Raw genomic sequence first — 17,872 nt, 5'->3', positions numbered from 1 at the left:
GCAGACTTCTGCAGCCTGCATCAGCAACTTTCCATTGGTTGGTTTTAAATACGAAAGGTCGTTACAAAGGTCCCCACCAAACAGAGAAACGGGCTTAGATGCTGGAGCCTTCACAGCAAAGATACATTTGCTCTTAGAGACTACGACATGCATTTTCTGATTTTTTGTTAAACTCCCAGCAATTAAAAGAAAGGAGAAACTCCATGAACGCATTGAGGTATCACATTAAAATAATTACAATAATGCTTACTCACATTGCATTAAAGATTGCTGTAATGTGCAATGATCCCTAGGATTGCTTATCTGTACATCCATTTCTCAGAGTTCTGTTTATCTGTTGTTAAGGATAAGATTAGTGAGGGACTAAGTGATCCAACTGCTCAGCTTATAAATTAAAGCTATCCCAGGAACACAACCTACTTATATTAACAGATTTGATTCTACTGTCTTGCCTTGCAGTTAAAGTGAACATGACAGCTCCAGGTTTTGGGGCAGCACTTCATCTGTACACATGGCTCTCGTACGGCTAAAGAACCACTGCAAGGATGCACATACGTAAGACAACAATGCTGCTTACTAATCTCCCCTAAATAAAACAGATCAAATCCACAAACAGAGGTTTTGAGAAGGAAAATTCTCAAGTTTAAAATAACTTTCCAAATCACCAAGGACTGAAAATCTAGAATGAAAGCAATCAGATTAGAGCAGAAATAATACTATTTTGTGCAAATATGTTTAATCTGAAGCAATAAGAACAGGGAGAAATATAGCTGTAATTCAGTTAGTGGTCTGATGACCTGGGCACTTGGGTTTATAGCAGAAGGAGATTTAATTGCTAAATACACATTCACTGTCATGTTTTATCTAATGAATTCAAAGAGAACTGATGTTCATCCAAATGTTTAACCTTAGGGTTAGATCATGACCTTTATTCCTGCCTAGACAAAAAACCCCGCTAATATCCAAGTACCAAAACATTCATAGGAAGTTCTCCTGACTCTGTATTAGAAAGTAGGTGAGATAAGGAGAAGCAGTCAGAGAAAATAGGCTGCCTTTTGCCAGTCCCTGTTTACATCCAGGGAGGTTTGCAAGCCTGTGACAACCATGGTTAGTATCTATCTGGAAGTTTATGCACATTACTCCCATCAAATGAGAACCTGTATTTTTTCAGGTGGTGCCAAAATGTCTGTCAAGGATACCGATTCATTTATTTTCCCTTCTTTGCTTTGACTGGAAATCTATTTTAAGAAATACCTTCTTCAGCACTTCTTCTGTGCTTTCAATGAAATTAGCTAGTTTCCATTAATCAAAATACAATCACAGAATCACAGTGCTAGAATGGCAGTTCTGGGAAGAATGCTGATTCCACTCCCCTTCTCCATAGCTAGACCAGCTATCAATGTGTCATTATCTGCAAGACATTTATCTAACACATTTCAGAACACCTTCAGAGACGGAGACTCTACATCCTCTTTAAAAACATCTCTCCCAATGCTTAAGTACTGCTGTCATCACAAAGGCTAAAATTAATCTCCTTTGCTGCAATGTAAACATATTGCTCCCTGTTGTATCCACAACAGACACAGAACAATTCCTCCGCTTTGCAGTTAATTTTATGTATTTGAAAATAGGATTTGTGGGTTGTTTTGTTTGTTTGTTTTCTCTCCACAGAGGAGGTGCTCCTCTCTTTCAGTCTTTCTTCACAGAGTATATTTTCTACAGCTCAGATCATATCTGTTACTTTTCTCTGGGTTCTTTTCCAGTTGGTTCATATTATTCTAGAAGCCTGGTACTCAAATCTGGACAACATATTCCAGCCAAGGTCTTACTGGCGCTGACTAGAGGCGAAGGATTACTCATAGTTACACGTGCCAGTGCAACATTTGCCTTTTTTGCAACAGAATGACATTGTTGACTCATGTTCTATTTGTAATCCACTGTAATCCCCTACCCTTTTTCTCTGAATTTATTACTATCCAATTGTTTTTCATCCTGTTTTGTGCAGATGATTATTCTTACCTAACAACTTTGCATCTGCCCAGACTGAACTTTATCCTTTGTTTTCAGACCATTTCTCAAATTTCTTAAGAGTCTGTGAATTTTATTGCTGTGTTACATTTAATAAGCATACTAATTTCAACATCTACAATTTAATGGAAATGGTGGATAACACTGGACCAAAATAGATCACAGAGGAACCCTACTCAATTTATCCTTCCAGTCTGAAGTTGAACCATTGACAGCTACTACCAGAATGTAGTTTTCCAATTGATTTTGTACCCAGCTCATAATTATTTCTTTAGACAATATTTCTTTAACTTGCTTATAAGACAGTAATGTAAGCCAATGTCAAAAGCCTTATTAAAGTCAAGATATGTGATACTGCAAGCTTATCCCTGAGTCCCAAGGCCTGTCAATGTCACAGAAGAAAATTAGTTTAGTTTGACATCCATACCGGCTTTATTCATCCCCTTATCTTCTCGATGCTAACAAATATTTGCTTTAGTATTTATTCTAGTATATTTTTTTCAGGATTTCAGGTTCAACTCACAGGATATAATTTCCTATTTTCTTCCTTTTCCTACCTTTAAAAAGTATGCATGCTGCTTGTGCTTTCCCAGTCTTCTACAATTTCATAAATTTTGAAAGATAATTTCTAGTATCTTTAAAATTATTTCAGCCAATTCACTTAACCCTTATATCAGTTTCAGCGAATTTGCAAATTTAGAATTTACTCAAGCCCATTCTTTCCCTGATCCAGAATTGTACGCTTCAGATGAAGATACTAACTACGATAGCCACCTGGTCACAGCTGATCTTTTAAGTGAAAGCCAAACAAAGACAGGTAACAATGCTTTGGTCTCAGCAATGCCTTTATATAAGCATCTCTCTCCACTGAGCAGTGAGCCATCGTTTTTCTTGATTCTTCTTTTCCTTGTAATATACTTGTAAAACATTGTTATTCTTAAATCCTTGCCCAAACACCTTATTTTACACTTGGCTTTCTGTGTTTGGGGCTACTGTTTGCGCTCCCTTAAGAGTTCAACCTAGTTGCACTTCCTTTATGTAACTTCTTGCCGCTGCAGTCACTAAGAGCCTTATCATTAACCAAGCTCTTGGCTTTTGGGCAATTCACATTTGTGCCTTCTATACTGAGGAAATGCCAATTATCCTCATGTTTCTTCCTCTAATTTCTGCCTTGCCAATACTCATTTTACTGAAACCTAATTTTGAAATAATTTGTCTTTACTTTGATGTTCTTCTCATCCTAAAAATTCTGCATTATACCTTTTTATGGCCATTGTCACTCTGTCTTCTACTTTCATTCTCCACAGGAGTTCCTGTTTTTCAGTTGGAATCAAATGACAGTTAGTAATCACCTATTAACTCACAAACATATAAACGTGTTTAAATACTGTGCAAATTACTCTTCTGACTGGCTAGTGATTTAAAAATCACTTTGACATGCAATATAAATCTAATGCTACACCATCCAATATTTAAGTCAAATAATATTTCAAAGCTGAAGATTTTACCCCCGATTGGTTTGGCCTTGTTAAATCAGAAGACAAACTGAAGCAGCTAGTTTGAACAATACACCGGGGTGTCTCTTACTGCAAATAAGGAAGGATGCTTTGCAGGTATGTATTTTCCAAACACGCTTCACTTTTAAAAGTTTAAGTAAGTTTCCAAAAATGAACTCCTATATACGGAGCTGAAGCAAAGGGAAGGAGACCCCTGCTCACTAAGTGATGTCAATGAGAGCAGGGTTGGGCCCTGTGATATTCCCCAAAATGTATTTACTTCAATGGGAGCTGGATGAGCATGGGGAGGCATGAATTTCCCTTTAAAAATCATGTCTGCTTCACAGTCAGTGAAGTAAGAGGTATTAAAAGAAAGCCAGCACCATTATTGACAAAACTAACAAGTGTTCCCCAAGTACTAATAAAATACTAGACAAGCAACCTATCGATCATTGTCTTAGTTCAAAGCACATCAGCCATAATACAATCACAGACAGGGACCCCATCTCTGTCACTTCTGATGCCATATTTAATGACAAAATTGGTTCCTTACAAGCTTGGAAGAAATTTAATATGCTTCTAGCACATGAAGAGAACCGCATGCACCTGTTTGGAGAATATGAGCAACCATATGTGCTTGAAATGCATTTGATGGAAGATAGTACACTTCATGTGCTACATCTTAGCTATTGTTTTCCGTTGATTCAGTTAGCATGTTTTAAAATTGTACTGATTTACTGAAGATTTACAAACATAATTCATGTGCAGTTGTCCTATGAATAAGCCTCTAAAACTAATTCAACCACAGTCAAAAAATAAATTGCAAAATAAGTTATTCAATTGAAATCTGCCATCTGAGGCACAGCAATAGAAAACATTTATTATAAAACTAACATATATTTGTGGCTAGAGATGTGTACAGTACTAAACAACTGTCTGAAAGGAATTTATTCAGGCTTTTCTGAAAGAACATCTTAACTGGGCTAACAGAAAATTACATGTTCAAAAATAATTGCAGGTTCTATGATTTTCATCCTGCATCACAGGCTTCCCATTATCATTCTTTTTGTTTCCGAAGGCTTATGAATTTTAGGCAAACTTTATTCTGCACAGCTGCAGGAGGCCATTTCTGGAGTCTGGATTTGCCAATTAGACATGGGAAAGACATAGGTAAAATTCAACGTGGAAGGAGAGGAAGCATGAATACCAATATATCCATCTCTAGATATAAAGCTCTAATTTTGACAAATTCACTTCCATGGGGCTGCTGGACTGTGAAAGTCATAGGCTATGCTATGCTGGAGGCCGCAATCCACTCACAAGCAGTGTTTCCTCTTCAAAAGTGAGGGTATTTTGCCAGTTCAGACTTTCATTAGTGCTCAAGGGGAATTCTTTGAAATGATACGAGTTCATGACTGTAATTAATAATGATAGTCGAGTCTACATGAGCATGTCTGACATGAGACTCAGTCATTGATAGGTCCAATTCAGACAGATGAAGACTTTCACACAGTATGCTGGAAGAGGGATTTGAGAATTTTTTTATTTCCCATGCTCCCCAGGCAGATAATGAAAGCCCTAAGAAATAATATCCCTGTCCGGACTTCTCAGTTACTAGGGAAGAGGATTGGGAATAAAGACAGTGAAAATAAAGACAAAGGCTGAAAGACAAGGGGGAAAGTTCAGACTATTTCTGATCAGTAGCTTCTTTTCCTGAGAAGCCCAGCAGCTTGGGGATTGCTATCACCAGCGATGGGTAAAATTTTACCATGTTTCTAGCCAGTCTCTTTGCCTCAGTGCAGGAGGCAAGGTCAAGGTAGGAGACTCAGGTCTGCTCAGCCCACTGCAATCAACTGACTGTGTCACAATCAAAATGGAAAGGGTGAGATTTGTACCTACTCGAACAGGCAATTCTACAGTTCAGTGGATGCTTTTAGGCACAGAAGTGGGAAAAAGCTCAGTGCTACAACAGAACCAAGTCTTTTCCCCCTCTGTGTCCTTGTTGTTAATAATAATGGCAGCTCAATGGTCTAAACATTTTTTGGATTCAACGCTTTTGTATCTGCAATACAAAGTGCATCCCATTACTTACACGGTTCCTATGTTCTGGGTAACGATGCTTTAAAAAGAGCCATATGGCAAGCAAATTGAACACCATTCCAAACTGTTTCCAGCACCTTTAAGCCTAACAAAACGTACTGTTATTTGTGCATCTTATAAAAATAAAATAATATCATCTATTTGTCTGTACAAGAATTTACTACAGCTATTGAGAGGTGGCTTTTAGCAGAATTTTTCAATAACTTAAACTTCTTTTTTAACAGTTTTCACTTATAATAATACATAAAGTCTTAATGAGTCCATTTTCTAACAAGCCTGAATAGGTGCAGAATGTCAGACTCATTTAATTACCATAACAAAATCTCTGACTTGAGAACGTTAAACTAAACTTTCTCCCCGATTCCCTCTTTTCTTTCTCCAATGTAGATGGAGAACACTAGGAAAGTATGTCAAGTTAGCTGTCAAGCTCCTTCAGAACTCTCAAACGACCTTGTCAGAAAAAAACCCCACAACCCTTTGATTCATATTTTAAAATCCTGACTAACCTGCCCCTTCCACTCTTCTGCTTTCTGCCTTCTGCAACTCTGACAGAATTGAGTTCAATATTAATGATTAGCAATCATTTTCAGGCTATACGCTCTCTTGCCTTCTCCAGTCCAAATGCCTCGTTAGCTTGGTTCAGTTAGTAAGATGCTCACCTTTCTATTGGTTTCTCCTGGGTTCAAGATGAATAAAAAGCTGGGCTGGTAGCTAGGCTAAAAATAAATTCTGATCACTCAAGTACCCTCCAAGACGCAGCTGAACCATTCAAGTTGACTTCCCTTGAAAAGGCACGTTATGCAAAGATACCTCGTGTGACTCTAGGGGTTGTTTCAGTGAAAGTCATGTATGCTATTTTACAAAACAAGGCATTTCTTTTCTTGAGATGTACATGCAGATATTTCTCTCTGGATTGCAAGCAGAAAGCAGACAGCTTGATTACACTGCTATTGTTTTTAAATGCATAATTAAATAATTCAATCTGCTGAATAAAGCTAGCTTTTTTCTAGAAAAGTATACAGTTGGTTGGACCCAGCAGACTCTTCTTTAAAAGATGCAAATGAAGTACAAGCCTAGAAGCAGAACTCTGCTCATTTTCAAAACCTCTGACTACTGCTGGTTTTTAAATCTGTAAAGCATACTGAATCCTCCAGCTGCCTTGCGAGATCACTTCTGGCAGGTGCTAGCCACCTCAGTTACTTCTAAACCCTGCCCTTCCAGCTCCTTCATCGTGATTCTACAGTCTGGCTTCCAAATAAAGACTTCACAATTAGAATATTGAAACATGATTTTAGATTTAGAATTGAGAAATAGATTTTAAACATTAAAAACTTGTAAATCTGTCCCAAAGAGTGGGTATTCACACAAGTTAGCCTTAGTTTAGTGATGCTAGACTCAGATTTCCCATATAACCCAGCGAGAAGGGCAGTTGTCTGCTTTCACTCACCCACTGGAGAAGTTTTTTCTCTGCAATCATTGTAGGAAGAACTTTGGCATTGTGAGGTTAAAATCTGCCTTTGGGACATCTCTGAAAATAACAATTGTGTGGTAAGAACACAGAGCTGCTACTGAGTTCACGGGAGCAAGCTAGGGGTCCTCACCACAAGATCTGCACAGGCTCTCTGGATAGAAGAACCCTAAAGAATATAAAATAAAAGTTTTTCTATCTCCAAAATCATACAAGAGTATAAGGGGCATTTAATCACCCTAAAGCCAAAAGGGACAACGTGGAAAAAAATGTCAGGGCAGGGAAGGTGGAGAAGTAAAGACTAAAGACAGATTAAACAATTTTCTTGTATCTTGTACCACAGAAAACATCTAGAACAAATTCTTCTCACTATTCTTTTTTCTCTGTGTGGAAAACAATAGAAATTAAACCTGTGGTGGAAAACACCTGGAAAAGAGAAAGCAAACACTCCTTCCTTCATCTCAGCACTTCCTATTTAAACGGTACTCTCTCTATATACATGTATATATAGTATATACACATTTACACACATATATATGTCTATATGTAAATGCGAACTAAGGATTAGTCTTGCCAGCATTTGATTCATAAGGACCAAAGCAGCAACAGGATGTGATTTCTCTTCATTTTTTGGGTGACAACAACATGGGTGTCAGTGGCTAAAGACTCATGTGCTTCACATATACGTAACTAAACCAAGCAACAGTTTTCAAAGGTAATTTTTTTGTGTAAGATATCTCTTTAGAAAGGTATGAGTGGCTATTTTAACATTCTAGTCAGGGTGAATTTTACCACGGGCAAGAGTAGTGACCCCTTTGTCAAAAAGAATGACCTACTGGCCAAATAAAATCCATTTGTAAGATTTAAATGAGCCAAAAGCAGTGCACAGATCTCTGCGCAAGGCAGAGTATCACGCTCAGACTGCGTTGCCTAGTCTGCATTCTACTTTCTGACGAAAGACTATCCATAGTCTTGGAGACATTTTACACTAAGAGAAATGATCCTTTTCTTTGTAAAGAGACAGGAATCTTTAACAGATGTACAAGTCTTTGTATCGCTTCAAGGTATCCATGTGTGATTTTAGATTCTCTAAAACGATTTGTGTTTTTGCCCAGAGTCAGACATCTCAGTAACACAATGAACAAGACTGTTTTAAAGCATGTCAGTTCAAAATCTTTTTGCAATATTTTGCCAGGATTTACTTTTTTGTTTTTCCTCTTGGGAAGACAAGAGGGTCACAAGGCCTCTGAAAGTGGTAGGAGCATAAGTTCCATTTGAAGTCAATAGGATTTGTAATCCTAAATCCCTCAAATGCCTTTGAAAATCTCTGTGGATATATGCCTTGACAAAAACATCATATTTCCTTTTCCTTTGACACTGAAGTTCCATTTCCATAAAGACAGAGAATCTACACTCTCCAGCTCTAACATGTGTAAGCCCCCAATGATACTCCTGCGAGCTACCTACAGACAATACAAGGAACATGTTTGGCAGTGAAATATAGAAATAGATGTAAAGTGAAATTTTCAAAAGCACCTTCAGAGACTTCCAATGGGTATCATCTTCTTAAACACTTTAGTAATTTTGAAGATTCGAACTCTCATCGGCAAATCTGCTCCCTTTTATGACTCCTGCTTGTAAAATAAATGACCGCCAAAGCTCAAATTGAAAGTGAATAAAGAAAGCATTGTGGTTTTGTCTCGTCCACTGGCCTGTCATTTATTTAGTTACCCCTTTATTCATTTGTTCATGCCTTTCCTTCTCCTTCTTAACTGACACACTCCCTTCTCATTTGTGGCATGATTCACAACTATAATTTCATACTACTTGATTTCCAGAGGCATGTTTTGCTGTAACAGGACTTGCCTTTTTTTTTTTTAAGCAGTTATTAAAAAATTGGCAACTAACTAAACTATTGGGCACCTCCTGCAATTATGCAACACTGATATTATCTAATATTTCTTCACCATTATCCACTGGTTAAATCTCAGTGACACCAGACATGAGTCATGCTTGGAGAAGGCCACTGACATTACAATTTGTTGTTTCCTTCTGTATACCCCACTGTGACTGTTTCACGATGAGCTTTTTTTTTTTTTTTTTTTAAAGAAAAAAAAGCTACCTGCCTGCTCAATAATTTGCCTAAGCAATTTGCTTGCAGTAATACAATTTCTGAATGTACAATCACAGCAATTACATATCCAGATAGACACTTCACATTCTGAAGGGCAAAGGAAGTCTCACACTGTACTTGAATGCCACTTAACTTTCACCACAGGATCCAAAAGAAAGGAGGACTGTGCAATGGATCTACATGACTGAAATTCATTTGTACTGTATTTACCATGTACAGGATCATTCCTTTCTGAATGACAGAATGCCATTTTGAAAAAAATTCTAGGACACTGGTGTTCTGCAATTTCAGAGGCATGATGTTGAATAATGAACTAAACCTAGTCAAAGAAATTCAGGATCCTAAAAATGCCTTAAGCAATGGAAAAAGTCTACCATCTACCTGTGATTTCACAGCTGTAATATCCTTGCCTCGTATGTGTTCTCAAGCAGGAGTTATATGAGCTTCACTGAACATTACAAACAGGAAAAATGAACAACTGTCAAAAGGCAAACAGAGAAGCTAACCGACCTGTGCTTTATATTGTGTGGTGTTATCCTCCACAAATCAAACAGCTGATAACTGGTTCTACCAAATGAAAAGAAGCTGTGCAAAATGTAATTTTTGACATTTGTCCTGAAAAAAAATACATTCTAGAAAGCTTTAAGAAATAATGAAGTATAAGACCCAAGTGGTTTCACAGCATACTTTTTGAGGGTGCTTTGGTATGGACTGTTACAGAATCTTACTGTCAGTGACAAATATAACAAATAGCCAAGTTAAAGTACAATATTCTGATTTTAAGGACAAAATTATGGCATGCTATCAGTTTGCACAACTTTTGTATCTGTCTTTCAGAGGATGGACTGCTGAGATTTCTTTGCATACAGTGTTTTTTACTGACGAGACCTTAAGTATCAAATACAACCCATCACACCTAGCAACATCAGGGCTACTAGTGTTTCCAGCGATGTTCATCCATGCTATTTAGAGTGAATGTCTCTTACCATCCCATCTGTAAACTCTGTTGCTAGCTATGAACACCAAGCACAGAATGCCTGATAGGGAGTTGTTATCCGAGATCTCTTTTAAATTGTCAATTTGAAGTTCTTTTTCCTGGCATGGCTGTTGTTTCCAGCACTATCCTAGACACAACAATTAGAATATTTTTTATTGTTTTTTCCTATCCTTTGGTGGCTGGCCTGGAAATTGTTGAAGTACTGCCATAACTGAACAACTCACCAAGACAAAGCTCAAAATACCATTTACAGAATCTGTATCTGAATCAGTGGCATATATACAACACACATTTCTTTTGAAAACCAGGCCTGAAATTCATACGTTACAACTGGCTTCAAAGAACTGGCCCCTTAAGTGTTAGCAAATGCAGTAATTACATTTATGGCATTCATTTAGCCAAGTTTTAATAAAAACCAAAACATACGTGAAGATACCTGTTTTAAATTGCATGTTAGACCAAGATTCATGGTTACAGAGAATCTTTCTAAGCATATATATAACCATTGAATATAAACTGGAATGGATGAGGATTAAAAAAACATGGCTGAAAAATACAGAGATGAGTCAAACACTTATACATAAACCACCTCAAACTGTGACTAAATTGGGAATGACATGGAAGTATGAATATAGCTCTTCACTAATGCATGGGACAGACAGAGGAAGAAAGGCATAAAGTATATGGGGTTATCACAAAATAGCAGAAGACAACCACAAAATGTGTACTGACTTTACCTTGATCAAAAGGCTTGTTTGGATTCCAGTTTCTGAAATAATCATCCTAAATGGGGAGGAAAAAAAAAAAGGAAACTCAGGAAAAAGATAATCAGTGTTTTCAGTACAATTTTACATAACTAAACTACAAATGAATCAACTCATCTTTTGATCCTAACATTTTTAGTGCAAATCAGATAAGACTATCAACAGGTTGTGTCCTAAAGAGTAGTAAATGCATGCTAGAAATTAAAGACAAAAAAATTCCTTGGATTCAGCACTTTGAGTTTTTCTTCTGAATTGTTTTCCAAAGTATGCCCGTTATTAAATATTTTCTGATAACTCTCTATTATTTCATATCAGTCTCCAACTTTTGACAACAGAGATAAGAGCATATTGTTCAGATAACGTAACATGATCCACATCATCCTGTTGTGGCAAAAGGTCAGCAAAGTAAATCCAAAAATACTTATATTCATTTGGACAGACGTAAACCACACCATTGTGAATGTACAGCAATACAGCAATAATATCATAAGCATTACACTTAAAGTACAGTAACATGCAGGAGAACTTGCATTGGACACTTTTGTCACTATTCCCACAATTAAATTTTCAAAATCTTCTTAAATCTGATGTAAAGATATTATTCTGCTGTGAGTCTTGTGGTTCTCTTCTACATAATTCTGATTGGACTTTAAAAGGAGAAGGCAGGAAGTGTCAGAGGGCTTGGCCAAATGATTATTCTGTTGCAAACGTGTCTCTCTGCAGAAAGAATGGAAAACTGCTCTGGGTGTTGGATCGATTTGTACTCTATGTACTCAGCAAATATTTACCTGAAGGCAAAAGTTTCCCCCACTTCAGAGTGCCATCAACCCTAGTCTGGAAAAAATGGGATTCAAGCCCAACTGTTATATTTAGTTTCAACATATTTTGTGTATCTCACTTGTGTCCTCCTTGGGAGGACGTGATAACAAGAAGCATGGAAGATGTGATAACACTGTGATATTTTTCTGCATATTAATCTTTATTTACTTTTTAATATATCCAGTATTCTATATTCATTTCTTGAGGGCTGCCACTGAAGAGATGTCTTTATCAAGCTGTCCAGAATGACACCTAGATTTCCTTTTCCTCCCAGGAGGGTAACTGAAAACCCATCAGTGTGAATAAGACACTTAAATTATTTCTTCCATTGGGCTTTGTTTACCATTTATCTCCAGTACACTGAATTTCACATGCTCTCAAGCTATCCGGTCACCCTAACCTGGAATATTTTGGAGACCTGGAAGCCAGCACGTCTTACTTTCTGGGTTCAGAACAGCCCAGGGGACTGTTACAGGAGGAGTGGGGACTCTCCGTGTCCTCACTGAGCACTGGGAGATGTCCCTCGGGGCAGTGTCTTCCTTTCTGAACACTATGGCCAGCATGAGGAGCAGGAAGGACTAATGCTTACGGCACAGAGAGCTGCAGCCTGCTTGTCCCTGCCTGCTCCCGGGACAGGCAAGGATGGGCAAATGCTGCCTGTAATGAAGGGGGCTGGATGGAACTGTGCATGACTATCAGGAGGAAATGTATTTTCTTTCTCCAAGTATATTCATGCTTGGTGTCTATACTGACTTCATGGACAGTGACGATGTTCCACAATAATAACAAAGATTATTATTCATAATTTATTTCAGATAAATCAAAAATATCTACCCTTTTTCTTCAAAAACAGGGTTTGGAACCAGAAATAGAATCACAGACTTGCCTTTGAATTCCACAGCTTTGATAACACAAAAAATCCCTCATGGTTATACAATGCTTTGTAATTGATTATGATGTACTGCTAAATTCACCAAGCATTAATCACTTTTCAGAATGTGTTGGGTTTTAAGCTTCTAGAGCAGAGTAATTTTTTTTCCAGCAACAAAATATTCTTTTCTTGCCTGCTTACATTTTTTCCTAGGTGTTGCTTTGCTGCTGGGTTTTCAGCATCAGAAACTGTTAAATAATTCAAATCCCAAGAAAGATTTCTTATGCTGTTGGCATATGGAATCAGTTTTGAAATAAGGATTGGAAAGGGGGTGTATCTCAATTTCAGTGTCAAAGGAATATTTTACAAAAAAATGCACCTTCCTCACAAAAAAAAAAAAAACCACTATAAAACACCCATCTCCTCTGTAAACCCATTCTTTCTCCTTTCCACCTTTATGCAGACCTCTTTAGTATTCCTTTTTGAAAATTGAAACTATATTTATTTAGAATATGCCTGAAACTACAGTATGGTAACATAGGAAAATACACAAGAAAAAATTATGGAAAAAAACCTAAAAAGTAGACTAGAGAAAACCTTTGAGATTTTCAATATATAAAACTCATTATTATTTATAGGAGTAAATAATGACTATACATACATTAGAGCAATACAGTCAATAGCAGTTCAAAATAACTTATACCAGTTGGACAACAGAAAATATAGCACTAGAGTTTCAATTCAACATTGATACCAACAAGAACTGTAACCGAATGGTTATGGCACTATAAAGGTGAAATTCACCCTGTAGATATGGCTGAGCAGAAAATCTATGTCTCATTTAAATACCACCTAAAGCTCTGACTTGAAAAATAGACAGGGCTTTGTGCTAGTATTCTGCAAGGTGCTGAAATTTATACATTAACCTGAAATTACTTTTGTTAGGAGGAGGAACTCCTAACATCTCCCAGTGGATGCAGAAAAACAGCATGCTGACACAGCAATACACAGTGCCTAAACATGACACTGATTTCCAGGTGTATATCATCCCATATATATATATAAAATATACAATCAGCTTGATTGAAGAGATTTAACATCCCTTCAATAAAAGAGCTTCCTGACAAAAATGACTGCACAGAAATCTAGGTGTCTCAGAGCTTTCTACTAGGACAGATACTAATGTGCTTAAAATACCTCATGCCCGCTGTAACATATGAAACTATTATGTCATTTTAACATTAACATGTTAATAAATATTAACACTTTAATAATTAACATGTATCCATACATTTAATTTATAACAATATTAACAGTTGATCGTAGAAGTTTGAAGTATAATATGAATTATGATATGTTGCAAATACTTTTATTCACTCTATGGATATTTACAAGTTAAAAGTGAAAAACCTACCTCAACTTCCTGAATACGTAAGCATTACAAATGAGAAAAGAAAAAAGAATGAAATAAAACAATATAAAAATATGTTAACATTCATCAATTTTCTCCTTGGCGACCTTTTAAATGTGAAATCACTTATTCCAGATAACCTTCACCTCCACATGAAATAATTTTCTCTCTTTTCTGACCCTTCCACCAAATGCCATTCTATTAGCACATCTCTCTCATAGAGCACCAAAACAAGGCACTTTCATTTCCTTTTGGCTGACAAAACCACCAGAAATTGTTTTTTCATACGCTCGTCTGTTACATACCTGATATAAGAATTTTTTTTTTTTTTCCTAGCTGACTTTAAAGACTATTTATTTGATGGACTTTGAAGGTAATGCAAAACCAGGCATGGATCCACTTCAGTACAAGAGGTGACAGCAACTGGGAAATACTTTTGCTGAACAAATATTTAAAAATATCTTTCTCCTTGCACAGAATTCACACTATGAAGCTTTTGCCTATGGTTCAGTGGCTGCATATGACTAAGTCAATCTTTTAATTAACTGAAGGGACTCTGCACACCTAAAATCATGCATGAAAAGAGAAGAATTGATACCGCAAACCAAGACTGGATCTGACTCCCTTAGCTAATCCCAGAGTTATACAAATGTGACTTGGCCTCTTCACACAGCCAGGAATAACCGTGAACCCCAAACCCTAGAAGTCGCCTGTCCCTCTCACAGAGCACAGACACACTGAGGGGAATGGGACGGAGCTTCACCCCAAGTTCTGTGACTCCAGGTCCCTGATGGACTCAAGAGTCTCACATCACAGGTAAATACTCAGCTTCCACTTCCAGGAAAAGAAATCTGACTCCTGTCAAACTGGCCCCAACCCAGATCTTGAGGAAATGTTGAATCCTGGCAAGATTCCTTTTTTCTGCCACCTTATAAAGTCTGCTGCCTGCCTAGGATAGACACCCACCTGGGAGAGCAAAGCAGATAACCTGAGACAGTCACTCACCCAGGGAACAGCTCACTTTTGACATCCCCTGACCTAATTCAATTGCAAGACTTGGGACAGGAGCTGTCTTTTCAGTTCTGTATCTGTTCATCACCTAGCATCATGGAATCCTACTTCAAGATTTTACCCTCAGGAAATTTAACTAAGAAATAAGTTATGATCATAACAAATGAAAAAATTTTAGAAAAGCAAATATAAATTGCTAGACTTGAGCTTCAGCTCTTTATTGCATTTTTATTATTTTTATTTGAGCAATCAAGAGATGAGATGAAACACATTTTGAGGTGATTTAAATCCATTTTACATCATGCATAAGTTACTCTTTCTTAACAAAAGCAAAATATTTTTTATCGTTCAATACAAATTGTCAAATCAAGCCAACTTTGATATGCCATCAACAAAGTCAATCAAGAGTATAATCGTATGTTAAACTGAGTATACAAAGGGCATATTAAAAAGTTCCTAGTTCAAAAGCTCCCAAAAGTTTTCTTACTTTCTTACAGGCAGAACTATCAAAAACCTCATTCATCAGAACCCAAAGATTCATCAGAATTCATGGACTGGGTTCTGATTTGCAAAAATCAAACCTTGAATGAGACCTGGGTGTGAGACAATTTCCTGTTAAGTCACATCAGAAAAGTTAACAAATACAAGTTGACCCTAAGATCAGTACATTAATATGTGACTGCTCTTCTCTCCTGTTACCCTCCGTATCACTACAATAACAGTAACTAATGGTAAAACCAGATTTATCCTCTCTTCCCCCCCAACTAAGAAAGTAAAAAACAGCTGCTTGTTCTCCTGAAGTTTAAGTATTTAAGTTATTCCCACCAAACCTACTCTATTGACACTTTTTGGTTTAGTTATTACCTAAAGACTTAATATTTTGAAGGAGTTAATGAAGCATGGTTAATTTAACACACAGGCACTCTCTATACTTAGTTTATTTACTTGTCAAAAAGAAGCTCTTACAAGATACTCTTGTTTATAAATAGAGTCAAACATTAGCTAAATGGGTGCATAAATATTTATATTTTGTACCACTAACTGAGCTTATAAGTTATTTGTATGAATCAAGCAGAAATAAGATGCTGACTGAAAAAACTCCACAGAAAATCCCCCTTATTTTGTACCTTTCAGAACAAGCTCAGTTCAGTGTCCTCCTCCAAGGCCTAGGAAGATCCCACTGACCTGGACGAGCCCGCAGGGCACTCATCACTGATCCTTCCTGAGGAAACTCTTGTACAAAGGGCATAACCCCAAGGACTGTCAGATAACCTTTTGGAGGTAATCTTCATTCCCAGCTCATCCTAGCCAACAAGGGCTTAAATTTCTAAGTATCTCCAGGAAGGACGTTTATTAACACCTGTCTGCAGCCTGCTTAGTATTTTCCTCTTCTGTTCTCAATCTATGATTAAACCTTTTACCCTGATAAAGACCAGCTGGGAAAAGTGGTAATTCCCAGCTCATTGCTTTTTTAGAATTAGCTCCAGAAAGATGCAGCTGCATTTTCTGCCTCTCTACCTTGCACTACAGAAGATCATTCCATGATCCAACGTGACCAGTGTTAAAGCACCAGCTGCTGCTTGCTAAAGTCAATCTAGCCTGTATCATAAATATCCCCCCAAGGCCTATTGCCTGTTTTAAGCAAATAGTTTGTGTCAGCAAATTACACATCATTTATTTATTTATTTAAGAGGAAGAGAAGATATTTCACCCACCGACTACTTCAGTGAATAAAGATTTCCCAATGGTAGCTAGTGCCCAGAGCCTGCATTAGTGTCAAGAGCTGACTCCAAACTCTTAAGCACATGAAGACATCTCTAACCACCCCTGAGCTCGTGCTCTCTCTCCTGGGAATCAGAGAATATGCATCCAAACAGGATGCTTTCACTTAGGGAATTAGCAGTGTGTGTGCTGTGAATATTTCATTTTGAAGTTGGTAGGGGAAACCTTTGAAAAGTTTACTGATACATTCCTGGCCTTTCTGGGAACTTTATGGGTTTAATTAAAGAGCTAGCAACATTAAGTGGTGAAATTGAAAGAAACCACTCCAGACTGAAGCAGTACCACATCGAGTGAAAGGTGTGGGCACATCACGACCTGCCTACAATACTGTAGCTAAGCCACTAATAAAAATATAATTAAATGCTTTAGCCTAGAATGAAATGGTATAAACGATTCACACTGGACTCATATAATGCTAAATACAATAATACCTGTTTATTAATAACAGTATAAAATACACAAATACGTATCCCAAATAAATCCCAGCTATGTCTGGCATAGAAAAGATCCTTGACCATGTATTGCAATCTCAGATGTCCCATAACACTCAAATTCTCAGCACATGTACTTTTTGTTCAGCTACCACTAACGTGCAAAAACAAAAGTCTTCTGCTTAATATGGCCCCGAATGTTACTTTTTTCTTAGTTTCATAAATTAAAAGGGGTTTTTTTGGTTGGTTGAGGTTTTCTGTGCTATATCAAGAAACAAGATTTGTCACTCCTGTTTTACTGGAAGACTTTTCCAGAAGTTTCCATAGGCAATACTAAGAAAGTGGTAGGCAAAACTCTCAGCGCAGGCTTTCTTTACCTACAGTCACAATGATTCTTTGGGGTGGCAAAAATTTCAGAAATAAAATTTTAAAATTTGAAAAAAAATTGGTAAGTTACCACTGAGCCCATGTCTGCCAGAATAAGAATTCTCATTCTTTAGAGCTCAATCATATAGCCTTTTACACAGAAATCTTCCAGCTGCTCTATTGTTTTTTTTTTG

At 37.2% G+C, this 17,872-nt stretch overlaps 1 protein-coding gene across 1 annotated transcript in view; it reads right to left on the bottom strand.

The window, feature by feature from the left end:
• SPOCK1 (SPARC (osteonectin), cwcv and kazal like domains proteoglycan 1) overlaps positions 1-17,872 on the bottom strand; it is a 322,581-nt gene that overhangs the window by 202,936 nt on the left and 101,773 nt on the right. Inside the window, exon 3 of the mRNA XM_074838874.1 lies at positions 10,961-11,006. Coding sequence (XP_074694975.1) covers positions 10,961-11,006 — 46 coding nt within the window. The remainder of the gene's footprint in view (positions 1-10,960; positions 11,007-17,872) is intronic.

Source organism: Strix aluco, chromosome 13 (genome assembly GCF_031877795.1).
Source record: "Strix aluco isolate bStrAlu1 chromosome 13, bStrAlu1.hap1, whole genome shotgun sequence".
NCBI lineage: Eukaryota > Metazoa > Chordata > Aves > Strigiformes > Strigidae > Strix > Strix aluco.
The sequence above is the reverse complement of the archived record's forward strand: the minus strand, read 5'-3'. Positions and strand labels throughout refer to the sequence as shown.